Raw genomic sequence first — 27287 nt, 5'->3', positions numbered from 1 at the left:
ATCTCTTAAAAATGATGTTTTCATTTCTGGACCATTTCTGATCTGCTTATCTATCTTTATACCAATACCACACTATTATAATTAAAATAGATTTACAAGAAGTCTTATTATCTGGTGGTGCTGGGCCTACAACTTTGTTCTGCTTCAAAATTATTTTTACTATCTTGGTCCTTTGTAGTTCCATATTTTAGAATCAGCTTGGCAGATTTTGAGGGGAAAACATGCTTTGAGAATTTTGATTGGTATTGCATTGAAGAAATAGTTCATCAATTTTATTATCATTAGTTTTTTCAAAGAGCCAACTTTTGGCTTTGTTGATCTTATCTATTATATATTTGCTTTCTATTTTATTGATATCTGCATTTTTTCTTTTTCAATAAAATTCTGCATGTTAAAAAAAATTAATATCACCCAAAAAAGTTCCCTAATGCCCCTTTGCAGTCAATCCCCCCACCTATACCTGACCCCAGGCAACCCCATTATCTTCTTTCTCCATTATAGATTAGTTTTCATTTTATAGAATTTAATGTAAATGAATCATACAGCACATACTTCTGCTTCTCTCCAGCATAATGCTTTTGAGATTCATTCATGTCATTGAGTGTTTCAGTGTTCTATTCTTTTTTATTGCTGAGTAGTATTCCATTGTAACCTCTCCAATTTTGATGTCATATTTTATTATCATTTAGTTTTAAATATGACCTAATTTCCATAGTGATTCCTTTGATCCATCACATTCATTGATTTCTAAGTTCTTTTTTTTTGGGTATTGATTTCTAGCTTAATTTCACTATGGTCAAAAATATGCTGTGTGTGAGTTTAAAACTTTGGATTGTTGAGACTTGCTTTATGACCTGAACGTGTCCTGTTTTGGTTTCAATTAGATAAACTTTGTAATCATGTTTTTCTGATTTTCTTTAGAGTTACTCTCTTTGTTGTTATGTGTTTTGTTTTTGGTTTTGTTTTTTGTCTGTTCTATCAGTTAGTGATGAAATTGTACTCAAATTCCCAACTATGAGTTTTGGACTTATCTATTCTTCCTTTTAATTTTGCCAAGTTTTGCTTTATGTATTTTGAGGTTATGTTATTAAGTGCATACAAATTTAGTATTGTTATGTCTTCGTATTGAATTAACCTTATTATCATTATAAAATGTCTTTCTTGTTGGTAGTTTGAACTTCAGTATAAGTATGTCCATCTTGGCTTTATTTTTGCGTCTTCTGTAAGCATCTTATAATTGAATTTTTAAACTATATACAATCTTATCTTTTTATTGGGGTATTGAGTATATTTACATTTAATGAACTTACTGGCATAGTTGATTTTAAACTTAATACCTCACTATTTGTGCTGTATATGTCTCATCTGTTACTCATTTTTTCCTCTTTTTTTCCATTTTCCACACTGTAACTATTAGTTATGCAGTTTTTATGCTTTTAGTAGTTACCCTATTAGTTATGCAGTTTTATGCTTTTAGTAGTTATGATCACAATGTGCATTCTTTGCTTATTAGAATCCACCTTAAATGATCAATCACACCTAAAGTGATCAATCACTTAAATCATCGATTACTTCCAGGATAATGCAAGAAACTTATATCTCTTTAACTCCATGTTCTGCTTGTTGTTCTGTTTTTGTCATGTATTTAATTATATTTGAGTATCAGTACCCCCCCAGACACACGCACAGGATGTTATTTTTTGTGTCTTAAACCATCAGTGTTCATCTAGACTTACTCACCTATGTATCTGTTCTTGTGCTCTTCATTTCTTTCTGCATTGCCTGAGTACATCTGAGATCATATTGCTTATGCTTAAAGAACTGTCTTTAGTATTTCTTTAGTGAAAGTCTGCTGATGAAAATGCTTTCATTTTTTACTTTTCTGAGAACCTCATAATTTTGTCTTTATTTTGGAAAGATATTTTCATTTGGTTCTAGGTTGGTGTTATTTTCCTTAGGATTTTAAAGATGCTATTCTATTGTCTTCAGGCTTTCATCATTTTTGTTGAAAGATGGCTATCAGTATTATCATGGTTTCTTTAAAGGTAATGCATCTTTTTTTCTCTGCTTTAAATTTTTTTTATTTATGTTTGTTTCTTCTATAATGTGTCCTAGGTGTGGTTTTCTTTGTACTGCTTGGAGTTTGTTACTGAATCTGCAGCTTGACATAGTTTGTCACTTTTAGAAAATGCTTAGCCACTATCTCCCCAAATACTGTTTTGCCTCTGTCCTCTATTCTGGATGTCCAAGTACTAATATTTTACTATCCCTTATGTCTTTTACCCTATTTAATATATTTCCATCCTTTCTTGGTGGCTCCATCTGGATATTTTTTACTAATCCTTTCTCCAGTCTATTGAATCCTTAATTATTGTTGTTTTATTTTTCAGTTCTAGAATTTCCATTTGATTCTTTTTAAAAGTAGATTCCAGTTCCTTGGTGAAATTATTTTTTATTTTCTTGAACAGATTAATCATAGTTATTTGAAAGTCCAAGTCCGATAAATTCTAATATCTGATCACCTATGAATATGTTCCTATTTTCTCTTGATTTTTATTCATTTGATCATTTTTTTTCATGCTTGATCATATTTAATAGAATTCTGGGTCTTGTTATGAAAAATTATAAAGGCTTTCGATGATGTTATTGATATTTCACTCCAGAGCAGATTCAGTTTTCCTCTGGTAGGAAGATGGAGTATGGTGTATCCCTTTGAGCCAGTTTTGACTGTTTCTTGCTTAGAGAGTGACTTTCCAGGATCTCAACTAAAAGTCTGAGGTATTTACTGGAGACCTTCCTCTTTGATGGGACCCTACCCTTTAATTTTCATGTCCTTGGCAATATGAAACCACTGAAATCTCTGATTAGCTATTCTTAGCATTATTGCAGGCAGTTTTCTGAAAATTTCCCCTTCTATAAGATATATTTAGCTTCTGTGAGGAAATACGAGAGATCAAACTTTTATAATGTTTTCCTCAAACTTTTCAGTAGACATATTGTTGGTTAATAGTTTCCGGAGGAGAGGGGAAACTTTCACTCATGATCTTGTTTACAATGGGATAATAGATTATCATACTGATAAATCTTACTTTTTCAGAGTAAGAGCTTATTTAGTATTTTTCCCCTCCTTTAAATCACTCATTTCACATTTTATGTTTTAGAAGAATTGGTTAATGCTGCTTCATTGCCAAGGACAATTATGTTTGTAGCTATTCAGAACATCAGATGCATGCTTACACATACATACACATAAAAAGAGATCCTAACCTAAAGTTGAAAAGCTTCACTCGTGTGTGTGTGTGTGTGTGTGTGTGTGTGTGTGTGTGTTTGGGGGTTAACTTCATGCTTAGCTTTTGCATAAATATTTCAAAAACATTTTTATATTTGTTAGTATCACTAAAGTCATACATTAGGGATGTTTTGGAGGGTTTTGTTCTCTTTAATACACATATTCTATGAGTCAGAGCTCAACTGGGAAGATATAATGTTATTTTAAATGTGGAGTTCTTCTGCAGCTGTAACAATAAAAAGGTCAAGTTTGTGAAGCTGGAGTCCTGGAAAGAGAATGAGTGATTTGTAATGCTCTTCAGAGTGTCTGAAGAGATTTTAAAAATTTCTTTATGTGGGCTTCCCTGGTGGCGCAGTGGTTGAGAGTCCGCCTGCTGATGCAGGGGACACGGGTTCGTGCCCTAGTCTGGGAAGATCCCACATGACGTGGAGCGGCTGGGCCTGTGAGCCATGGCCGCTGAGCCTGCGCGTCCGGAGCCTGTGCTCCGCAACGGGAGAGGCCACAACAGTGAAAGGCCCGCGTACAGCAAAAAAAAAAAAAAAAATTATTTATGTGCTTGGCCCCATAAGAGCTTTTCTTGAAATAGCTTTGTAGTTTCTGTGGAGCCTGTAGTCTTTCAACTATAAGTCTAATTGAAGCCGTCACACCATTATTAGAATAAAAAGAGAAAGGGTGGGATTATGGGGATGATAAAAATGTATAAAATTAGAACACAGGGATTATAATATATCCTAAGTGTTTGATTATAGTCACTGTTTTTAGAAAACAATACTCTTTTAGGAAAAGGAGAAAAGTAAGATTACTTTTTAAAAGAGAAAAGGAAAAACAACAGTAACGTGCAAAGACATGCACAAAGAACCTTCAAATAAAATTCTACTCATGGTACCTCCTGAACTTATGATTTTTCTCAAAATAGAGATCTATTTCTATACCAGATTCAGATGCGTTAAATATTCTAAATAATACACTCTCAGTTATTTCTGAGTTAATTAGTTATAGACTTATGGGCACTTATTTCCTGTTTACTAATTGTTATGCAGTTGGCAATGTCTTTATAACTTTGAAGCCTCCTCCTTAACCAGAGCTCTTCCTGCATCTTTTAAAGACTTTGGAAGGGTGTGAATCTGAATTGCTCTCCTCCTCCTTCCCATCTGTCCAGATCTTAGTTGCCCACTTCCCTTGTGAAGCTTGTCCTACCCACAGTGATTTACAGATGAAAAATACTCTGTAAAATTTAGGTTATTGTGGATTATGTTTTGAACAGTATCTGATTAATTTCATTTACGTCTTCTCTGCAGTGTGTTCAGTCTTTGAGGGAAGAGGCTGTCTCTGACATTTTCTTTTTCTTTGTCCCAGAGAGCAGAGTGCAGTACCAGTTATCCGGTGTCAGTATAATTAACTCTACAGCCTTGACTTGGTGAAACTGACTGTGTTATTCCATGTCCTTTAGGAAGCCTATCACCAAGACAGGATTAAATGGTAAAAAAATGTATTAGGGGAAATGCCTGTAAGAGAAACTGGGAAGGAAGCTGGGAGAGCCATTGGACCACAGTGTTGGTCTGACCCTGAAAGAAGAAGAGAGGAAGGAAAGAAGGTCAGATGAAAGTGTCTTAGACTATAGTGCACTTTTAAGGAAAGTTTGGCAAGGCCACTGGGGTTGCCTGTGAGCTCCCACTTCTCCCAGAAGCTGGCCTGCCTTAGTGTTCTTGCTGTGCTCAGTCATTAATTGGGAGCAGCCCATGGCAAGTGGGATATTAGTGCAACTGCTTGGTGCACAGCAGTTGAGACCCTTGGTCAGTTATGTTCCTTGCTGTTGGAGATCTGAGAGGTGCATTTTCATGGTCACCATACTGATATTTTAGATGAAAATTTAACGTGTATAAACTCTGAAAAAGCTCTTTATTTCTACCATTTCCTTCTTGTGTAATTTTATTCATAAACATTCAGGTTAAGCTTCTTCAGAGCATGGCTGCTGATCTTCTTTATTTTGTAGATTTCCTTCATGATGTCCTTTATGTACCATTTTTTAAAAATCAGAAATCCAAGAGTATAAACTAAACACTCTGAGTAATTCACCATAATCACACAGTAGTTTCTTGTAATAGGGACATTAAAATTTTTTTTAAGGATATGGTAATTATTTTACATTTCCTTTTTTATAAAAACTGGGTATATCAGTTCACTTTTAAGTTGTTGCCAAGGGTGTTTTTTTTTTAAGTTTTATATAAAAGGAAACTTACATCTAGGAATTTTGCCAGCCATGTTAGATAAGAAAATTGCTTTGTGAGTGAATATTTGTGAGAACATCTAGCCTTCTACATTTCTCATCACCAGTGTTTAGATTATTTCATATCAGTGAATCTATTTTTAGAGCTTATGTTGATACTTTCCCTTTTATCAGCATATAGGAAAAACTTAATAACCTTTTTTTAAGCTCCAAGTTTTTATTATTAGAATCAACAGACTTAATGATCCTGTCAAATTTATTTATATCTATGTATGTGTATTTCCATATTTATATATATTTTTAAAACAATCTCAAACATAGAGTAAAGTTGCAAGTACAGAATTTTATTTTTCTCTACTATTTGAGAATGACTTGCCAGCATGATGCCACATCACTCCCAAATACTTTAGGGTGTTTTCTAACAAGCAAGAATATTCTCCCACGTAACTTTAATACAACATCCAAATCAGGAAAGTAACATTGACATATTGTTACTACTTAAGGTTTACTCTTCATTCAGGTTTCACTAATTGTCCAAATATTATCCTTTATAGAAAAGGGATCTAGTAGAGAATCACATATTTCATTCGGTTGTCTTGCCTTCTTGATTTCCTTCTATGTAGAAAAGTTTCGCACTCTTTCCTTCACTTTGTTGACCTGAAGATTACAGACCAGTCATTTTTTTAGAATGTCCCTCAATTTCATTTGTCTCATGTTTCCTCATGGTTAGATCTAGGTTATACATCTTTGGCAGGAGTAACACAGAAGGAATGATCTGCTCTTATTTCTCTCTCTCAGGAAGCACAGAGTTGTGGTTTTTCCCATTTTCACTTTGATTACATAAATAGGATACTGTTTACCTTCTGCTTCTCTGCTATAAAGTTACTCTTTTTCCCTTTGTAATTGGTAAGTATTTTGAGACAATTTGCAACTATGTAAATATCCCATTCCTTATCAGACTTTCCATTTATTTATTATTTATCATATTCACATGGACTCATGAATCCTCATTTTATTTGGGGGACTATATTCTCTTACTATCATTATTTGTTTTGGTGCTCAGATTGTCCCCAGTTAGACAGTGGGAGACCTTTAAGACCTTCAAGTGATAGACATACTCTATCACTCTTGGAGCATTGCCTTTCTTTCTGGCCAAAAAGATGTTCCAAGATTTTTTCTGTGCCCTAGTTTTACGATTAGCCATTTCTCCAAGGAGCCCCGTTTTCTGTAGTCAAAAATGGTAAGAAAAAAACAAGAAAAAAAATGGTAAGAAACCAAGATCTGTATGCTACATGTATTCATTGCTATTGGGATGTCATAGCACAAGTCACTTCAGCGGACAGGGCTAGGAAATGTATGTACATATAAATATACAGATAGACATATATATGCATGTGTATGCACACAAACATACATTTTTAATTGAGATATTCACACACCATAAAATTCACACCTTTGAATAAGTGTACAATTTAGTGGTTTTTAGTATTTTCAAGAGTTTATGCAACCATCACCACTATTTAATTCTAGAACATTGCCATCACTCCAGAAAGAAACCCTGTATTCATTAGAAGTCATACCCCATCATCCCTGCCCTCAGCCCTTGGCAGTCATTAAACTTTCTGTCTCTGTGGGTTTGCCAGGTTTTGTTGTTATTGTTTGTTATAGTAGTTTGGTTGGTAACTTTTGTGAAATAATTCTGTGAAGTCTATTTTCTTTGTCATGTATGGCCATTGAAGTTGCTGCTTGGTGGTCAGCTAATGATTGGACAGAGATTTCCTTATGCCTGTACCAGTAAGTTTCCCACTCTTTGTCATGGGGCTCTGTGTGTGTAATTAGGTATGTCTTTATTACTCGACCAGCCAGTTGAGAACTCTGTTTTGCCTTCATTTTCTGCTTGTGCAGACTCTCAAGGTCAGCCAGAGATGAGAGCTTAAAGCCTTCTCAGGCCTTTCCTGAGCATACACAAAGCTTTGGGCATCTCTACAGCCTTATGCATAGGTATGGCCCCATAAATTCCCAGAAGTATGTCTGGGTCTTTCATAGCCCTTATGGACATGTTGTTTCCAAGCTTTTCCTTTTAAGCCTTTTCATTATAATCTCTTACCTACTCCCAACTTTTTTTTTTTTTTTGGCTGTGTTGGGTCTTCATTGTGGCGCATGGGCTTCTCATTGTGGTGGCTTCTCTTGTTGCTGAGCACAGGCTCTAGGCATGCGGGCTTCAGTAGTTGTGGCATGTGGGCTCAGTAGTTGTGGCGCACGAGCTTAGTTACTCCGCAACATGTGGGATCTTCCCGGACCAGGGCTCAAACCTGTGTCCCCTGCATTGGCAGGAGGATTCTTAAGCACTGCACCACAGGGAAGTCCCTCTACTCCAACTTTTGTCTGCCACCTCAGACAGTCACAATATTAAACAGTTGCCTGTAATTGTTTTTGACAAATGCCCGTGGGGGAAAAGGCTTTCATATTGAGTGAGCCTTGCAGATAGAATCTTTGGGGAACCACTGGACAGGTAAAATAATAATTCTCTGGGAGTGATTCTTTGCAGGAGCTCTAGCCCCATTGTGCTCCCTCTGGTGGCTGCCAGGCTGCTTGTTTTCATTGCAAATGCAGGCTCTTAGTTTTCAAGGTCATAATGTTGCTGCAGAGCAGGGGATGGAACTATGGCAAGTTAAAAATTCCACAAAGTTCCTTGTTCTTACCAAGATTCAGTTGTTTTTCTGGAATGAATGTTCCTCAGGCTGCTGTAAACCTTTGGTCAATATCCAGAGCTCTGTAAAAGTTGATTATGACAATTTTTGATATTTCTCTTGTTGTTAAGGAGAAGCACATTTTTGGAGATCCTTACTCTGACTTTCGTTGCTGATGTTTACCGCCCACATTTTTTTTAAATTGAAGTATAATTGTTTAACAATGTTGTGTTAGTTTCTGCTGTACAGCAAAGTGAATCATCTATACATATACATATATCCCCTCCTTTTTGGATTTCCTTCCCATTTAGGTCACCACAGAGCATTGAGTAGAGTTCCCTGTGCTATACAGTAGGTTCTCATTAGTTATCTGTTTTATACATGGTAGTATATATATATGTCAATCCCAATCTCTCAGTTCTTCCCACTCCCTCTTTCCCCCCTTGGTGTCCATACGTTTGTTCTCTACGTCTGTGTCTCTATTTCTGCTTTGCAAATAGGTTCATCTGTACCATTTTTCTATATTCCACATATATGTGTTAATATACAATATTTGTTTTTCTCTTTCTGGCTTACTTCATTCTGTATGACAGTCTCTAGGTCCATCCATGTCTCTGCAAATGGCACAATTGCGTTCCTTCTTATAGCTGAGTAATATTCCATTGTATATATGTACCACATCTTCTTTATCCATTCCTCTGTTGATGGACATTTAGGTTGCTTCCATGTCTTGGCTATTGTAAATAGTGTTGCAATGAACACTGAGGTGCATGTATCTTTTGGAATTATGGTTTTCTCCAGGTATATGCCCAGGAGTGGGGTTGCTGGGTCATATGGTAGTTCTGTTTTTAGTTTTTTAAGGAACCTCCATAATGTTCTCCATTGTGGCTGTATCAATTTACATTCCCACCAATAGTATAAAAGGGTTCCCTTTTCTTCACAGCATTTATTGTTTGTAGGTTATTGTTTGTAGGTTTTTTGATGATAGCAATTCTGACCAGTGTGAGGTGATACCTCATTGTAATTTTGACTTGCATTTCTCTAATGATTAGTAATGTTGAACGTCTTTTCATATGCCTCTTGGCCATCTGTTTGTCTTCTTTGGAGAAATGTCTATTTAGGTCTTCTGCCCATTTTTTGTTTGTTTTTTTGATATTGAGCTGCATGAGCTGTTTGTATATTTTGGAGATTAATCCCTGTCAGTTGCTTCATTTGCAAATATTTTCTCCCATTCTGAGGGTTGTCTTTTCGTCTTATTTATGGTTTCCTTTGCTGTGCAAAAGCCACATTTGTTTTTATATCTGTTTATATGTGTTGAAAACTATGGAGTCATAGGAATACTTCCAATTTCAGTCCAACACGAGAGGATTAATTCTAGTGTTCTTCGTTCGTGCATTTGTAACTCCCTTCTCTGGCAATGAGAAACCTAGCTCGCATAATCCTTAATATTTATCCATTAGATCTACGTTCCTGTATGTAACCAATCTCCCATTGCTGCTGTCAATTCTGTCTTGCACAAATGGACTTTACCATGGTAAGGCTCTAACACCCCATGCCAGAATGTCACCCTGCAGGTACTCCTCATCCTGTCAGCCACTGATTCCCCTTTTTTGGCCACCACTTCTCCACATGGATGGCCTTGTCATTCTGGTTAGGGTCTGATATACCATGCCAGGCCACCCCTGTGTGTGTCTGTCTTGCTCTCATTAATGGTACCAGGAAGGAAATGGTAGCTTAATGATGTTTTAAAGATGAATTTTATTATCCTTTCTGTCTTTCATGAGTTTTTCTTGTGAGAGTTTATAAAGATTTATTAGACTTACACTGGCAAATCTGGCTTCAAAGAGTGGGAAAAAAGAGGTACAACTTACGTCTCTAAACAAATTGGTGGGGTTTTATTTTTTTGGCATCTGTAGAAAACTGATCATTCTCAAGAAGTCAGTGAACCTAAGAATCTGTAAGAAATTTTGGTAGTGAGTAAGACCCCTTTCAGACAGCTTCATATTCATTCTGAAGATGGCTCAAATGGGATATTTAGGAAAAGGGCGTAGTAATCCTCCTTGATGTCAGCTTGTCATTGCTACCATTTATTCAGCACTTCATTGTGTGCTAGGCACTCTGTTTAATTCTCAGAAAGCTTATATGGTGGTTTCTACTACTACCTTTGTGTTATAGATGAAGATAATTGTTCCCCTTTATCACAAAAGTCCTCAGAAGATTTGACTATACTTGCTGTAACCATTTCTTCTTCTCCAATGCTTTCCCAAACTTATATCAGTCAGGATTTCACCTGTATCACTGCACTGAAAATGATCCAGTCAGAAACCAAATGTATTCCAAATCATAAAGGTTCATCAGTCTCTTCTACCTCAGTTAGGAGTAACTCCATTCTCCAGCTGCTCAGCAAACCTTGAATCATCCTTGACTCTCCTTCTTTTCTCTTACACTACATGTTAAGAAAGTAACAACTGTTACCTACCATCACGGGCAGCAGTCGCAGGATGTCAACCCACCGCACGGTTTGTAGGTGTTGGGGTTACTAAGAAAGATACGACTCACACGGGCACTGGAAGGAACAATGCTTTATTCTCATAGAAAAGAGCACGCAAGATCAGCTTCAGTAGTGAGTGTCAGTCCCCTGTGGTGAGCAAGTCTTACCCTGCAGCTGTCACAGGGAGATGGTCTGCATGCACCCTACTTGTGCTACAGGGAAGGACCGCATTCCCTCCTCGCTGAAAATATAGATAACAGTGGGGTTGGCTAGATGCCATATGACACACACACTTAAGCAGAACAAAGAAGTACACATCAAGCCTGGAAAAGGGAAAGATATTCCCAAACAAGGCAGTAAGCCCAGCAAAAGCTGTGAGGGCTCCTTATCTCCACGTGTAGAAATGTTCCAGACCTGTGGCACACTCTTTTACCACCATGCAAAGGTCGACAGGGTGTGCATGACTGCCTTTCACAGTACCACACATCTATCCATTAGGAAGTCTTTTTGGCTCTGTCTTCAAAATATACCCAGAACCTGACTGTTTATCACCACTTGCACTGTAGCCACCCTGCTCTAAACTATAATTACCTACCTGGTCTTTCTGCTTCCAGTGGCTTTCTGTCTTATTCATTGTAAAAGCCAAAGTCTTTATAGTGGTTTACAAGGCTGTAAATTTCATGTATTACTATTCTTTTCATCATGCATTCTGCCCTAGCCATACATACCAGACTTGCTCATGCTTCAGAGCCCTTGCACTGGCTGTTCCCTCTGCTTGGAACAATCTACTAACAGAGATCTACGTGGCTTGCTCTTTTACCTCTCTCGACTTCTTGCTCTACTGTTACTTTCTCGGTATGGCCTGCCCTAACCACCCTACTTAAAATTGCAATCTCCTCTTAGCCCAGAACTCCTTAGGCCCTTTCCCTGCTTTACTTTTTGCCAGTGCACTTATTACTTTCAAACATATGTGTATGTATGTTTGCATGTATGTTGGTATTTATTTAGGCTGTTATCTTTTTCCACTAGAAAATAAGCTTTTTGAGAGCAAAGTGGGTTTTTTTAAACATCTTTATTGGAGTATAATTGCTTTACAATGTTGTGTTACTTTCTGCTATATAACAAAGTGAATCAGCTGTACATATACATACATCTCCATATCCCCTCCCTCTTGCGTCTCCCTCCCACCCTACCTATCCCACCCCTGTAGGTGGACACAAAGCACCGAGCTGATCTCCCTGTGCTATGCGGCTGCTTCCCACTAACTACCTATTTTACATTTGGTAGTGTATATATGTCCATGCTACTCTCTCACTTCGTCCCAGCTTACCCTTCCCCCTCCCCATGTCCTCAAGTCCATTCTCTACGTCTGTGTCTTTATTCCTGTCCTGCCCCTAGGTTCTTCAGAACCTTTTTTTTTTTCGATTCCATATATATGCATTAGCATACGGTATTTGTTTTTCTCTTTCTGACTTACTTCACTCTGTATGATAGTCTCTAGGTCCATCCACCTCACTACAAATAACTCAATTTTGTTTCTTCTTATGGCTGAGTAATATTCCATTGTATATATGCCACATCTTCTTTATCCATTCATGTGTCGATGGACACTTAGGTTGCTTCCATGTCCTGGCTATTGTAAATAGAGCTGCAGTGAACATTGTGGTACATGACTCTTTTTAAATTATGGTGAGAGCAAAATGTTTTTGTCCATTTTGTTCACTGCTTTGACCAGTCTTTCACATAGTAGACTCTCAATAAATATTTGTTGCCTCAAAGAATTGAGACTTAGGGAATTTAAATAATTCTGATAAATGGCAGAGCTGGAATTTGAAGTATTTGGCATTAAGATCCACTATTAGAAAATTTTTAAGTAAACTTTTTAACAGTCAATTATTTTAGAGTTACTGTCCTGGTCATTGCAGTTAGGGGCTAATTTTGTGATTTCACCTAATCTGAGAACCTCATAACCATATTGCTTTAATGGTAAAGCGCATGCTGATTTTCACAGAAAATAATGGTAAATGAATGGTTAATCACTGTGGACTACTGGTACTGAATGGTAAAGAAATTAAAAAAAAAACCATGTCATTGATAATATTCTAAAAGCTTGAGTGAAAGGAATATGATAAGGGATATTGGGTACTGAAAATTTTTAATAAAAATATTGATTTATAACCAAATTTTAAAACTTTAAATTGTAGTGTGGGGATATATTCACATTAAGTTTTTTCATTTACTTGCTTTTTCTGATGTTTATGGCCCTTCTTAAAATTAATAATTTATCAATAACAATTTTGGCTTTATTAATTAAAAATGCTTTAATTATCGGGCTTAAATGCTTAAATGTATCGGGCTTCCCTGGTGGCGCAGTGGTTGAGAGTCCGCCTGCCGATGCAGGGGACACGGGTTCGTGCCCCGGTCCGGGAAGATCCCACATGCCGCAGAGCGGCTGGGCCTTTGAGCCATGGCCGCTGGGCCTGTGCGTCCAGAGCCTGTGCTCCGCAATGGGAGAGGCCACAACAGTGAGAGGCCCGCGTACCGCAAAAAAAAAAAAAAAAAGCTTTGTATCAATTTGCTTTTTGTAGACTAATTCAGAAATAAACGATTTCAGCTTAATTCTGGATATGAGTGTGTGTGTGTGTGTGTGTGTGTATCCAAAAAGATATATATCTTCAAGAAGATATGTAGACATGGATAGATGCAGATATTGTTCTAAGCAGATACATACACACACACACAAAGTCAATTCTCATTATTCATAGATTCCGTATTTGCAGATTTATCTACTTGCTAAGATTTATTTGTAACCCCAAAATCAATACTCTTGGTTCTTTTGTGGTCATTCACTGATGTGCCCATGTGCAGTGTGGAAAATTTGAGTCGCCTGATGCATATGTTCCAAGTTTAGATGAAACTGGGTACTGTTCTGCCTTCTTGTTTCAACTCTAATACTATACCAAAGTGTCTTTTTTTTTTTTTTTTTTTTTTTTTTTGTGGTACGCGGGTCTCTCACTGCCGTGGCCTCTCCCACTGCGGAGTACAGCCTCCGGACGCGCAGGCTCAGCGGCCATGGCTCACGGGCCCAGCCGCTCCGCGGCATGTGGGATCTTCCCAGACCGGGGCACGAACCCATGTCCCCTGCATCGGCAGGCGGGCTCTCAACCACTACACCACCAGGGAAGCCCCCAAGTGTCTTTTTGTGGTATAGTTAGTGCCACGTTTTTGTGCTTTAGGTGATTTTGCTGTTTAAAATGTCCCCCAAGTGTCATGCTAAGTGTCTAGTGTTGCTGAGCACAGGAAGGATGTGATGTGCCTTAGGGAGGAAATACATGTGTTAGATGAATTTCGTTCAGGCGTGCGTGACAGCACTGTTGACAGTGATTTCTGTATTAATGAGTCAACAATAAATATTAAATAAGGTGCATTTAAATAGAAACACACGTAACACAAGGTTATGTATTGATCAGTTGCTGAAAATGTGACCAGAGACTTGCAGAAGCCTAACACACTCTATCCCCTACGGACAGTGGTTGAGTATCTGCTAATTCAGTGTTTGCAGAAACTTCATAGAACATATCTACTGTAAGTAATGAGAATCTACTGTACATATATACAGTTTTCTCCAAGAAGAGAACTTTTCACTGGTTGTCTATTTCACTATTTTAATCATTATATTGAACCCCAGTGAAGCTCAGTGTGTGTCTTTCATATATTTATATTCTAGAGATGTCACCCAAATTGAAATCTTAACACAAACCATTGAATGGAATGTTACTAATAAGTAATTTTTTAAAACTTTAATTAAATTTTTAAAATTATGAAATATATCATACATTCAAATGAGTAAACATAATTTGTATTTATGAGTTTTAAAAATCAATAATAGGAGAAACATCCTTGTACATACAACTTAGGAAATATATTATTACCAATATCTTTGAATACTCCAGGTGCTCCTCTCAGATTCAGTGTTCCATCACCCGAGTCAACCACTGTCCTAAACTTTGTGATTATCATTCCTCTGCATTCTTTAATGAAAGCTCTCTCTCTCTCTGTTTAGTTTGTGAATATTTATTGAATACATAGCAAAAAGAAAAATTTATGTTTTATCATTAGGTTTTATTGTTGCTCACCTAAACTCTGCCACATATGTCAACAATCATTAAGATCTAGAGACTGTATAGTGACAGTAGCTAAGGCCTTGAGCTCTGGAGCTGCCTGAGTTTGAATTCTGGCCTGCTGCTTACTAACTGGGTGACCTGGCACAAGTTGTTTACTTTTCCTTTGCCTCAGTTTCTTCGTCTATAAAATGGAGATATTAAGAGTACTTACCTCAGAGGTTGTTTTAAGGGTTAAATAAATTACTATATATATAAAATCTGAAAAAATAGATAGTAGTTATTGATAAATAAATGTTACTGGCTAGTTAACAGTAAGAAAAATTAATGCTAAAAGTTATTTGAAAAGCCACTTGTATTCTTGTGCTATATTAAATAATCTTTTCTTTAAATGTTATCCTAATCTCTTTTAGACAGCCATGTGTTTTAATGATTCTTGTCACCCTGTGATCTCTTTTCATTTAGCTTATTGTGGCATTACTTTAAAATAGTCTTTCTTGGGTATCTCTTTTTTTGTCTCTCAGATTGTGAGAACAGATCTCTTTTCAGTTTGTAAATGAGTTTATTCCACATATTTTATATTTGGTTGTTTCTCCCTAACATACTCACTTAAGGGCTACTGAGCAATAATCCAAAGACTGATTTGTTTGTTTGTTTGTTTGTTCGTTTTGACCTCATGTTGGCCGAAGTTCATTGTACTGATAAATGAAACAGTTTGTCTAACTAATAAATGGCAAATTGTTTTACATAAATGTCAAGCTCCTGTTAAAGTGAGGAGATCTGAGTTAATATTTCCTGTTCTCAGTATTTTCCTTAGAGCTATGTTCAATTGTGTGACAGCTCAATATTTAGGTTAGTGTTTGGAGAAACACGAAATGTTATCATGGTTAAAACTGGTGAACTTAACTACTGTCTATGATAGCCGGTAAATCAGCAAACACAGCAGTACTTTAGCGGTACCAAGAAGCTAAATGGGAATCTGTTTGAGAAGTTTAATCCCTTCTTGCATGCCCACATAGCAGCCTTTCTATCTTGTTAGAGAACATCTTCTGATTTCCTTTTCATTCTTCCTGTGAGTCTGACCTTCCTTCATCTTCAAGTGTGATTATCTGATAAAATAGTACTGTATGTTGCCTATTTCTGGGACAAAAGAGAAACAGCATTCTGTATTTCCTGTACCAATCTGATAAAGGTTTGTGTGTGAGAGTGTTTTGGGAGAAATAAGGTTGTAGATAAGTCTTTAGACAATCTAGCTGTAAGAGTAAAAACATTCCTTAATGATTTTAAGGTCATTCAAGAGCAGTAGTGGTTATTGTATATTTTGGGCTGGCAAACAAAGTCCCACTACCCTGTGGAAAATTATTTTCAAAGTTAGCATCCCTATCGATGCATAACAATTATTCACAAGATAAAAAAAGTTAAGTGGTTTCCATATTAATTTCAATAAGGAGAACTTACATTATATATAAATGTTAGCACCAACATGATTAAGCTTTAACAGCTATCTCTGTTTACATGTCTAAGTTTTACCTGTAGTAGTATGTTAATAAACATGCATATTACACAAAGAAATTGAAAGTTCTCCTTCCCTAAACCCATGAGTTACGGATTGAAAAATATTAAGCTGCCCTTGGTCAGATTGTCATTTCTTTTGAGAGTATGGAATCTTATTTCCTATCTCTCTTGACCCCCAAGGCAAATCAGAAAATAGGCCCTCCTTCATTTTGGGAGAACACAATCTATAGCAGTGGTGTAATAAAGGTATTAAGTGTACAGGCTCTGTATTTGAAAAGATTTGGGTTCAAATTCTGGCTCTAGCTACGTGACCTTGCCCAAGTTAATTACCCTCTCTAAATGTCACTTTTCTGGGCTTCCCTGGTGGCGCAGTGGTTGAGAGTCCGCCTGCCGATGCAGGGGACACGGGTTCGTGCCCCAGTCCGGGAAGATCCCACATGCCGCGGAGCGGCTGGGCCCGTGAGCCATGGCCACTGAGCCTGCGCGTCCGGAGCCTGTGCTCCGCAACAGGAGAGGCCACAACAGTGAGAGGCCCGCGTACCGCAAAAAAAAAAAAAAAAAAAAAAAAAATGTCACTTTTCTTATCTCATAGGCTTTGTGAGGATTAATTGAGAATGTAGAAAAGCACTTATCACAGTGTCTGGCACTGTCTGCCTTTGTACATGCCATTTCCCTGCAGCATACCTGAAGTATCTCTGTATTCTTCCTTCAAGAATGTGAGGCCAGGCTTGCAGCAATTCTGGTCACATCCTCTTCTTTAAGATTAAGACAGTATCACCTTGTCTGAGATGCCTCCCTTGCCTTTGTCTCTATTCCTGGCATTATGACCTGGTTACCCACCCTTTCCCTCTGATCTTCCACATAACTATGAGAACTTATCTCACTGTGTACTTTTTCATTGTACATGCTGAACTCTTGGGCAAGACTCTGAGCTGAGGAGTAGAGACCATATCTTTTCATCTTGGTGTCTACCTCAGCACAATGTTTGATTATATAATAGGTGCTCAGTAAATAGTGACTTGCTGAATGAATATATAAAGCTCTCTTGGGACCCCAGCCAGAAGAGTAGTCTATAGTCCAGATCAGGGAGAAGAGACAGAATACAGACACAGATTTTTTTCCCCCAAAAGATACAAAAAATTTTCAAATACACAGAAAAACTCAAAGACTTGTACAGTGAACATCCATAAACCTGTCACCTAGATTCTATAATATTTTGTTACTTTTTTATCACAAATGTCTCTGTCCGTCTACCCTTATATGCAATTAATTAATCCATTTTAATACTTTAAAGTATTTTAATACTTTAAAGTAAATTGCAGGTCCCTGCCAGGACCTGGCCCCACCCACCACCAGCTGGCAGCCTCCATATGCGGAGGTCCTGGCAGCCAACCAGGTCAGGGGCCAGCCTTGACTACCAGTGCACCCTGCCACAACAGAAGGGTCCCACATAGGGGATATCCCTAGAGCATAAAGTTCTGGTGACCAGAAGGGAGTGTGCTGCTGTGCCCCATAAGACAGCTCCTACCTAAAGCCACTTCTCAAATACTGGGAAACATAACTGACCTGCCTAATACACAGAAATAAACACAGAGAATTATGCAAAATTAGGAGGTAGAGGAATATGTTCCAAATGAAGGAACACGGCAAAACCTCAGCAAAAGAACTAAACAAGGACGAGGTAAGCAGTCTACCCAATAAAAAGTTCAAGGTAATCATAAAGATATTCAACAAACTCAGGAGAAGAATGGGTGAACACAGTGAAAATTTTAAGAGTTAGAAAATATAAAGAAGAACCAAATAGCTGAACAAATGAATACAGTAGGAGAAATCAACAGTAGATCAGATGATACAAAGGAATAGATCAGCAAACTGAAGACAAAGTAGTAGAAATAACCTAAGCTGAACAGAAAAGAGGAAAAAGAATTTTTAAAATGAGGATAGTTTAGGAGACCTATGGGACAACCTAACATTCACATTATAGGGGTCCCAGAGAGAGAAGAGAGCAGGGGGTTAGAGAATTTTTTTGAAGACATAATAGCTGAAAATGTCCATAACCCATGAAAGCAAACAGACATCTAGGTCCAGGAAGCATAGAAAGTCCCAAACAAGATGGACCCACAGAGGTCCACATTAAAATTAAAATGTCAGAAATTAAAGATAGAGAATCTTAAAAGCATCAAGAGAGAAGCAACAAGTTATGTACAAGGGAACCCATACATAAGGCTATCAGCTGACTTTTCAGCAAAAACTTTCAGGCCAGAAGGAAGTGGCACGATATATTCAAAGTGATTAAAGAATAAAATCTACAAGAAAAAAATACTCTGCCCAACAAGGTTATCATTCAGATTTGAAAGAGAGAGAATCAGTTTTACAGACAAGCAAAAACTAAAAAAGTTGAGCACCACTAAATGAGCTATACAGGAAATGCTAAAGGGAACTCACTAACTAGAAAAGATCATAAATTTAAATACAAAAGTTACAAAAGGAAAAATCTCATCAATAAAGACAAACATACAATAAAGGTAGTAAATCATCCACTTGTAAAGCTAGTACAAAAGTTAAAAGAAAAAAATAGTAAAGTCATCTATATCCACAGTAAGTAGTTAAGGGATACACAAAACAAAAAATGTAAAATATCATGTCAAAAACATTAAAGTTGGGGATGGGTGAGTAAAAATACATTCCAACTTAAGTGATCATCAGCTTATCATATATACATATAGGTTGTTATATATGAATCTCATGGTAACTGCAAACCAAAAATCTATAATAGATACACATGAAAAAAAGAGAAAGGAATCTAAGCATAACACTAAAAATAGTAATCAAATCAATAAGGAAGAGAGCAAAAGAAGAAAAAGGAACAAAAAAGAACTGCAAAACAACCAGAGAATAGTTAACAAAATAGCAATATGTACATACCCATGAAGAACTGCTTTAAAGGTAAATGGACTAAATGCTCCAATCAAAAGACATAGAGTGGTGGAATGGATTTAAAAACAGTAAGATTCATATATGCTGCCTATAAGAGACTCACTTTGTATCTAAAGACACAGATGGTGAAAGTGATAGGATGGAAAAAGATATTTCATAAAAATGGAAATAAAAAAAGAAAGCTGGGCTAGCAATACTTGTATCAGACAAAATATAGTTTAAAACAAAGACTGTAACAAGAGACAAAGAAGGACATTATTTAATGTTAAAGGGATCAGTCCAAGAAGAAGATATAACAATTATAAATATATATGCACCCAACACAGGAAGACCTAAATACATAAAACCAATATTAACAAACATAAATGGAGAAATTGATAGTGCAGATGGAAAATTAACCCGGATAGATCACATACTAGGCCACAAAGCAAGTCTTAATAAATTTAAGCAGATTAAAATCATATCAAGCATCTTTTCTGACCACAATGATATGAGACTAGAAATTAACTACAAGAAAAAAACTGCAGAAAACACAAATATGTGGAGGCTAAACAGTATGCTACTCAACAACCAATCGGTACTGAAGAAATCAGAGAGGAAATTTTAAAATACCTGGAGACAAATGAAATTGAACAGTATGTGCTCTCTCCCTTCCCAGCACTGGCACCCTCTCCCCAGAGGGATGGTGTTTGAGCAAGAGGTGCTGGTGTGGGCATTTGGGGTAGGTCAGGGCTTGGGCTGTGGCAGTCCAATTGGGGTCTGAGACCCTGCTTCTGACACACTGCCTGTGTAAATAATGGTTCCCTCTGCCTGCTCAGATGCCGCTTTGGGTCTGAGCCATCTCTGTGTCTCACAGCCAAGCTTCCTCCTCAACCATGGCAGCCCTCACCCCAGTGTGGAGCTGTGTTGTGAAGAAAGCAGGGCTAGAGTGTTCATTTGGTTCAAATGGGGGCACACACTGGAGTGGTCACAGGAAGGTGGCCAGCCACCCATGCAGTTTACAAACCACCCTCTCTGTCCTGCTTCAGGAGCGAGCGTGTTCATGCTTCTTACAAGTGAAGCCCAGTCTTTTCACAGCCCTCCTGTTAGTCCCATTGGCCCTCCAACCAGCCAAGGAGCTTGTCTTTCCTGTGTTGGTCCCCAGAGCTGTGGCACCCAGTATGTGGCTCACATCACTCACTCTCCAGGGAGGATCTCTGCTCATGTAATCTCCCTTTTCCTCTGAGTCTCCTCTTAGTGGTACAGGTCTCAATCTGATCACTTCTCTTCCCTTCCTACTCAATTCTTTGTGGATCTTTCTTACAGTCTTGGTTGTACAGGAGTCTTTCTGCCAGTGTCCAGTTAGTTGTCAGTGACAGTTGTTCCACAAGTGGATGTACTTCTGATGTGTTCATGGGGAGAGGTGAGTTCCACATCCTCCTAATCCACTGTTTTCATCTCCTCTACACTTGGCCACGTTCCCATTGCCCATTCATAGATATTTCTTTGTAAAGTGTCTTTTCATATCTTCTTTCCATTTTTAACTTAGGTTGTTTGACATTGAGTTGTAGGAGTTCTTTATATATTCTGATTCAAGACTTTGTTTAGATATATTTGCAAATATTTTCCCAGTCTGTGGTTTACCTATTTATTTTCTTAATGGTGTCCTTTTATCAGTGGAGGTTTCTAAATTTTGATGATGTCTACTGTATCAGTTTATTTTTTTAATAGTTAATGTGTCTGTGCCCTGGCTAAGAAACCTTTGCATTTACCAAGTTACAAAGATGTTCTGTGTTTTCACTGAGTAGCTTTATAGTTTTCGTTTTATGTTTAGGAGCATAGTACATTTAGAATTAATTTTTCCATATGAAGTGAAGTAGGGATCAAGGTTCATTTATTTCCCCCATATGGATATCCAATTGTTTGAGCACATTTGTTGAAACAATTTTTATATGTTTATGTTTTTACATATATAAAAAAATTTCCTTTCCTCAATGTATTATCTTGGTAACTTTGTTGAAATTAAATGACTGTATGAGTGTGGCTCTACTTCTAGACTTTTTATTCTGTTCTATTAATTATTTGTCTATATATGTATCAGTTTTACCTTGTCTTGGATATTGTAAATACTTTTACACTAAGTGTAGTAAAGGCTTCTCTTCTGTTACTCTTTTTTTCTAGTGTTTCCACTCTCGCTTTCTAGATGTTATGGTCACCCCAATCTGTTCCCTGGTTCTTCAAACGAATAAGTCTACAGTTTTATATCCAAGTTTTAGCCATCCACACTGGTGCATGACCTCCAGCAAAAGCCATAAAGAATGAGAATTTTACCGTTCATTCCCTTCATCCAAGTTTATTTTCCCCTCCAGTTTCTTCCTGCTTTTTTGTTCAGTGCCTTCAGATAGTTGTTTTATATATTTGTCTCGATATAGTTTAAATTTGTTACCGGGGGGAAGGTTGGTCCAGTAGGAATTACTTCTCCATTATAGAAGTGGTACTCAGATGGTTTTTGAAAGTCAGTCTGAAAGCAGGCATCTGGCCAGAAAAGCAATTAAAATGAGGAGTGGGGAGAGGTATGGTGCAAAGAGAGGCAAGTTTCAGATAGAGGGAAAGGATTTGATTCAACTCACAGAAGGCTTAGAATAAAGCCAAACAGTGCTTAGAAGAACTCCAAGGGAAAGAACTTGCTAGAGCATTGTGTTTTTCAAACTGTGAATCGTAAAATCAAATTTGGTAGGTGGCCTCTGAAAAGTCATTTTTGTTGCTAACCTAATCCAAAGCCATAACACAATTAGAAAGTAAGATCAATACATTGCTGATTTGAACTTTTATTCTCAGCTCTCCAGTTAGAGAATAGTTTGTGAGGTCACTGAGTTCATCCCTTCTCTGGTGTGTTGTGGACCTTCATTTTATATTGGACTTCTCTTGTAACACAAACGAGCATATAAATAGCACACTTCTCAGTAAACATGAAATATATAAAGATGGATCAAACATTTGTCAAAGTTTTGTCAGGGTTGATGAAGCATGATTGACTTCAGAGATCCCCAGTTTTAAGGAATCCTCAACTTAGACATCTTTTATGGGGAAGGGAAACCTTGAAAATATATCTCTTATCAACAGATCTCAGAGTTCCTTGTTCATGGAAAAGGAAGTGATGGAGTACCATCAGGAATGCACTAAATAGGGATAGTATTAGAACCTTTCCCCTCTTTCTTTGTTATTTTTTCCTACTCTTTTCTCTCTGTAACTCTCCCTCCACCCTAACTCACACACACACACACACACACACACACACACACACACACCCCCATGAGCTCTGGATAAAAGTACAAATAAGGACTCATAAGTATATAATCAAAGAAAATTAAATAAGTAAAAGGATGCTAATCCATCTTTCAGTTTCTAAAATTAGGCTGAACTCTGGAAACTGGTTATAATGAAGAAAAGCTTCTTTTAAATTCTTTAGCTAATGATTCCATGATATAATTCGTCTCTTATTAGAAGAGAGTGTCATAATATCAACATTGGCAGAAGAAGGTTAAAAGATAACAATAGTACTTCAAAAGACATCATTAAGAGCATGAGAAGGCAGGTCACACACTGAGAGAAAATATTGGTAATACATATGTCAGACAATGATCTTGTCAACAGAATGTATAAAGAACTCCCATGAATCAGCAATAATAAGATGAACAGCCCAATTAAACAAATGAGCAAGAACTTGACGAGATAATCACAAAAGAATATGTATCAGTTGCCTAAAAGCACATGATAATATGCTCTATGTCATTAGCCATCAGAGAAATTTAAGTCAAAACCACAGGAATTAATAAAAGGAAAAAGACTGGCAATGTCAAGTATTGACAAGGATCTGAAGCAGTGAATACTCTTATATTTTGCTGGTGTGGATGCAATAATTGAACAACCACCTTGCAAAATAGTTTGGCAGTATCTTATAAAGTTAAACATACCCCTATCGTTTGAACCGTGAACCCCCACTCCTCGGTATTTACCCAAGGGAAATGAAAACCTATGTACACAAAAAGCCTTATGTATACAAACCAGCTTTATTTGTACTAGCTCCAAACTGGGAAAAAAACCAAATGTTTATCAATGGGAGAATGGATAGACCAATTGTGGTATGTTCATACAGTAGAATACTACCCACTGATTAAAAGGGATGAACTACTGATGCATGCAACAACATGGAAGAATCTCAGAAACATTACGCTGAGTGAAAGAGGCCAGACACAAAAGAGTATATATTATATTAATCCACTTATATGAAATTCTTTAAAAAATGCAAAGCTGGGGCTTCCCTGGTGGCGCAGTGGTTGAGAGTCCGCCTGCTGATGCAGGGGACACAGGTTCGTGCCCCGGTCCGGGAAGATCCCACATGCCGCAGAGCGGCTGGGCCCGTGAGCCATGGCCGCTGAGCCTGCGCGTCCAGAGCCTGTGCTCTGCAATGGGAGAGGCCACAGCAGTGAGAGGCCCGCGTACCGCAAAAAAAAAAAAAAAAAAGCAAAGCTAATAATAGATTGTGAAAACAATCAGATTACTGGTGGCCTGGGGTGGAGGTGGTTTGACTGCCAAGAGGCATGAGGAACATTCTAGAATGATGGAAATATTCTATAATGACGGGGTTACATAAATGACTCAAAGGAATTGTGAAATTAAAAGGTATGCATTTCACTGAATATAAGCTATATTTCAATAAAGTTTTTTTAAGTAAAAAAAGAGTTCTAGTCCCTGTACTCTGACTACCTTGGCATATGGGAGATTCCCCACTTACCCTCCCTATGGTAACCATTCCCATTTATCTTTGATAACCATTGCCCTGGACAGAGAGTTTTGGTTTTTTTTTTTTTGCGGTACGCGGACCTCTCACTGTTGTGGCCTCTCCCCTTGTGGAGCACAGGCTCCGATGCACAGACTCAGTGGCCATGGCTTATGGGCCTAGCCACTCCGCGGCATGTGGGATCTTGCCGGACCGGGGCACGAACCCGTGTCCCCTGCATCTGCAGGCGGACTCTCAACCACTGCGCCACCAGGGAAGCCCCAGAGAGTACTTTTATACTCACAAAATCATAGTGCATTAAATGGAGATTCCCCTCACTTTAATGAAGCACAACAGATAGGTGAGATACATGGAATGGGATACATGTCCAGGATTTAAACAGCACAGTTGGGGTGTTTGTCTTTTAAAAATAAATGTAGGAGCATCTGAATGATTTTTGTTTTTGTTGTTCTAAATCAGGGATCAGGAAACTATAGCCTACGCTGTCTGACTTTGTACTACCCTTAATCCACAAAAGCCACAAATGGTTTTTATATTGTAAGGGGTTGTTTAAGAAAAGAAAATATACAACAGATACGTAAGTGTCCCTCAAAGCCTAAAATATTTACTATTTGGACTTTTACAGCAAAACCTTACTAATTCCTATACTATAGTCTTTGATCAGCATGGTCCGCCTACTGTAATTGATTCAACCTCTTAAAAACTTGAACAGGGTATTTTTTAAAAAAAAAATTGTAGTCTCAGCAGTTTGAAGTATTAAGCATACAACCTGATTTCCTTTCCTATAAAGACTAAGGTGAATATTAAGGTGAATGGTATGATAGCTGCTTCTCTAGGGATACTATATTTCCTGTGAATGGGCCACTGGCTCTGTACTAGCAGCCTGGTTAGAATGATGTTGAAGATGGTAAATAGGCAGAACATTTCGTGATAGTGTGTGGCATGTGTGGCAAGAGGCTCTCTCCCAGCCATTCTGCTAAAAATTCAGGGCAATACTAAATGTTTCCGGTTTGCCCTAGTGGTATAGATGGGAGGAATCACCCTTTAGCCTCTGGAAAGTGCGAGAGTAGTTTAGAAGGTGTCTGAGAACATGTAGAGGCTAGAGAGGGTGATTTTTTTTTTTTTTTTCTGTTAGGTTAGGGGATCTGCACTGCACTCTCGCAGCATTAAGGTTTCCCCCGTATGGTGCATTAGAATTCCCACATCAACTGTAGAACCTTCCCACCCTCTTCCACTATTTGCTTCTGCCTCCCACAGTCTCATTTGCCTGACCACAAACCATAATGGATCTTTAAAAATTAATTTAGGTGCTCTGAGCATCTCTTTATTCCAGATTCTAAAGATGAACCTGGGGATAATGGTACATCTAGAATTGCTTTAGGAAATGTACAGCCTCTTTGAGGGATCCCACTGTGCTAATGGCTCACACATCCAAATTGAGGGATCATTGAAATTGTGGTGGACAGGCCAGGGACAAGAACAAGCAGCAGCTTGATGTGAGCTAGCACTTAGGTTAAACTCCGTGAATGTTTATGATTCTTCTTTCTTTTCATCTTTTCTCTAGGCCTACTCTGTCTATGACGAAGACATTGGGTACTGTCAAGGACAGTCTTTTCTTGCTGCTGTGTTGCTGCTGCATGTAAGTAATTTTCCATGTAATAAAGGGCATGGTGCTGCCAAGTTTATTTTATTTGATGCTTGGTTTTGTTTTCCCTTCTTATTCTCCATTGACCTGATGGAGATTACACATGGCATATCTTTTTAAAAATGTTCTTTTGGTGATAAAGTAAGAGATCTGATGTCACGAACAGGACAGTTTCTCAGTAGAATTAATTTTGCTGGCTGGTAGGGAATAAATTGCTTATTTGGAGTTATTTTTAACTAGAACCCTCTAGAATTAAAGAAGTCAATGTAACTGCCCAAATATGAGCAGGACCAGAGCCATGATGAAGGAATGTGACAAGGAAGTCTTTTAACTTTTTTGTGATTTATTTTTGTATACTCTCTTTTCTCTTAGTCACCTTCATTTAACAGAACATTTATTGAGAATCAGTTGTCAGTACTGGGCTAGGAAGTGGGATTACAAATACGAATAATTTATCGTTTGTGTTCTCAAAGGCCTCATGGGCTAGGATGGGGCACAGGTAATGTACGCACGTACCTATTATTTTAGTTCTTTTTATGTATCTGTGCTGATTTTTGTGATGATCACTGTAGAGGAGCTTACAGTGTGCCAAGTGAAAGCGATGCACAGAATAAGAGAATAGAGAGGAGAATTATCCAACTCAGCTCTGCCAGAACTTTCAGAAAAGACTTTCTAGAGGAGGTGGTAGCTTTGCCAGGACATAAATATTTGAGGTTGGGGAAGGTGAGCTGGGTAAGAGAGGGAGTAGCGATTGGTAGACAAAAGGAACAGCATTAGCAAATGTATGGAAACACAAAGGGCACAGCATATAAAGGGAACAGTATGAAATGATAGTTCCTTTACTGTTGCTATAGAAATTGTATGCAGAGAGAGGTATGAGGTAAAAATGGTCATATGGGCAGGGACCAAATTATGAAGACTTTTTAATAATGTCAAGAAATGTGGGCTTTATGCTAAAGCTAATGAGGAGCCATTGATCAGTTCGAAGCAAGGGAATGACAATCAGATGTTCACTTCAGATAAATTATTATATCCATGTAGAGAGTTGAACTGAAGGGAGCAAGCAATAGCAGAGAGACCAGTTAGGAAACATCAATCTAAATGAGAGATGTTGAGACCCAGAGAAAAAAACAATTAAAAACATGCAGGAGGGGACTTCCCTGGTGGCGCAGTGGTTAAGAGTCCACCTGCCAATGCAGGGGACACGGGTTCGAGCCCTGGTCTGGGAAGATCCCACATGCCGCGGAGCAACTAAGCCCGTGCGCCACAGCTACTGAGCCTGTGCTCTAGAGCCTGCGTGCCACAGCTGCTGAAGCCCATGCGCCTAGAGCTGGTGCTCTGCAACAAGAGAAGCCACCGCAATGAGAAGCCCACACACCGCAGCGAAGCGCAGCCCCTGCTCGCCGCAACTAGAGAAAGCCTGCACGCAGCAACGAAGACCCAATGCAGCCAAAAATAAATAAATACATAAATTTATTTTAAAAAATATCTAAAAACATGCAGGAGGCAAAATTGGTAGGTTTCATGGATGGATTGACAAAGGAAGGGTCAAAGGTAACATGTCTAGTTTTCTTGCTTAGGTGACTGGATGA

At 37.9% G+C, this 27287-nt stretch overlaps 1 protein-coding gene across 3 annotated transcripts in view; it reads left to right on the top strand.

The window, feature by feature from the left end:
- Window positions 1-27287, top strand: part of RABGAP1L (RAB GTPase activating protein 1 like) — a 686895-nt gene that overhangs the window by 408853 nt on the left and 250755 nt on the right. For all 3 annotated transcript variants that reach the window (XM_030875419.3, XM_060296102.2, XM_060296106.2), the window contains exon 15: window positions 25615-25689. In XM_030875419.3, the coding sequence (XP_030731279.1) occupies window positions 25615-25689 (75 nt within the window). The remainder of the gene's footprint in view (window positions 1-25614; window positions 25690-27287) is intronic.

This window comes from Globicephala melas, chromosome 1, assembly GCF_963455315.2.
Source record: "Globicephala melas chromosome 1, mGloMel1.2, whole genome shotgun sequence".
NCBI lineage: Eukaryota > Metazoa > Chordata > Mammalia > Artiodactyla > Delphinidae > Globicephala > Globicephala melas.
Note: the sequence above shows the minus strand (reverse complement) of the source record. Positions and strands in the feature narration are given on the sequence as shown.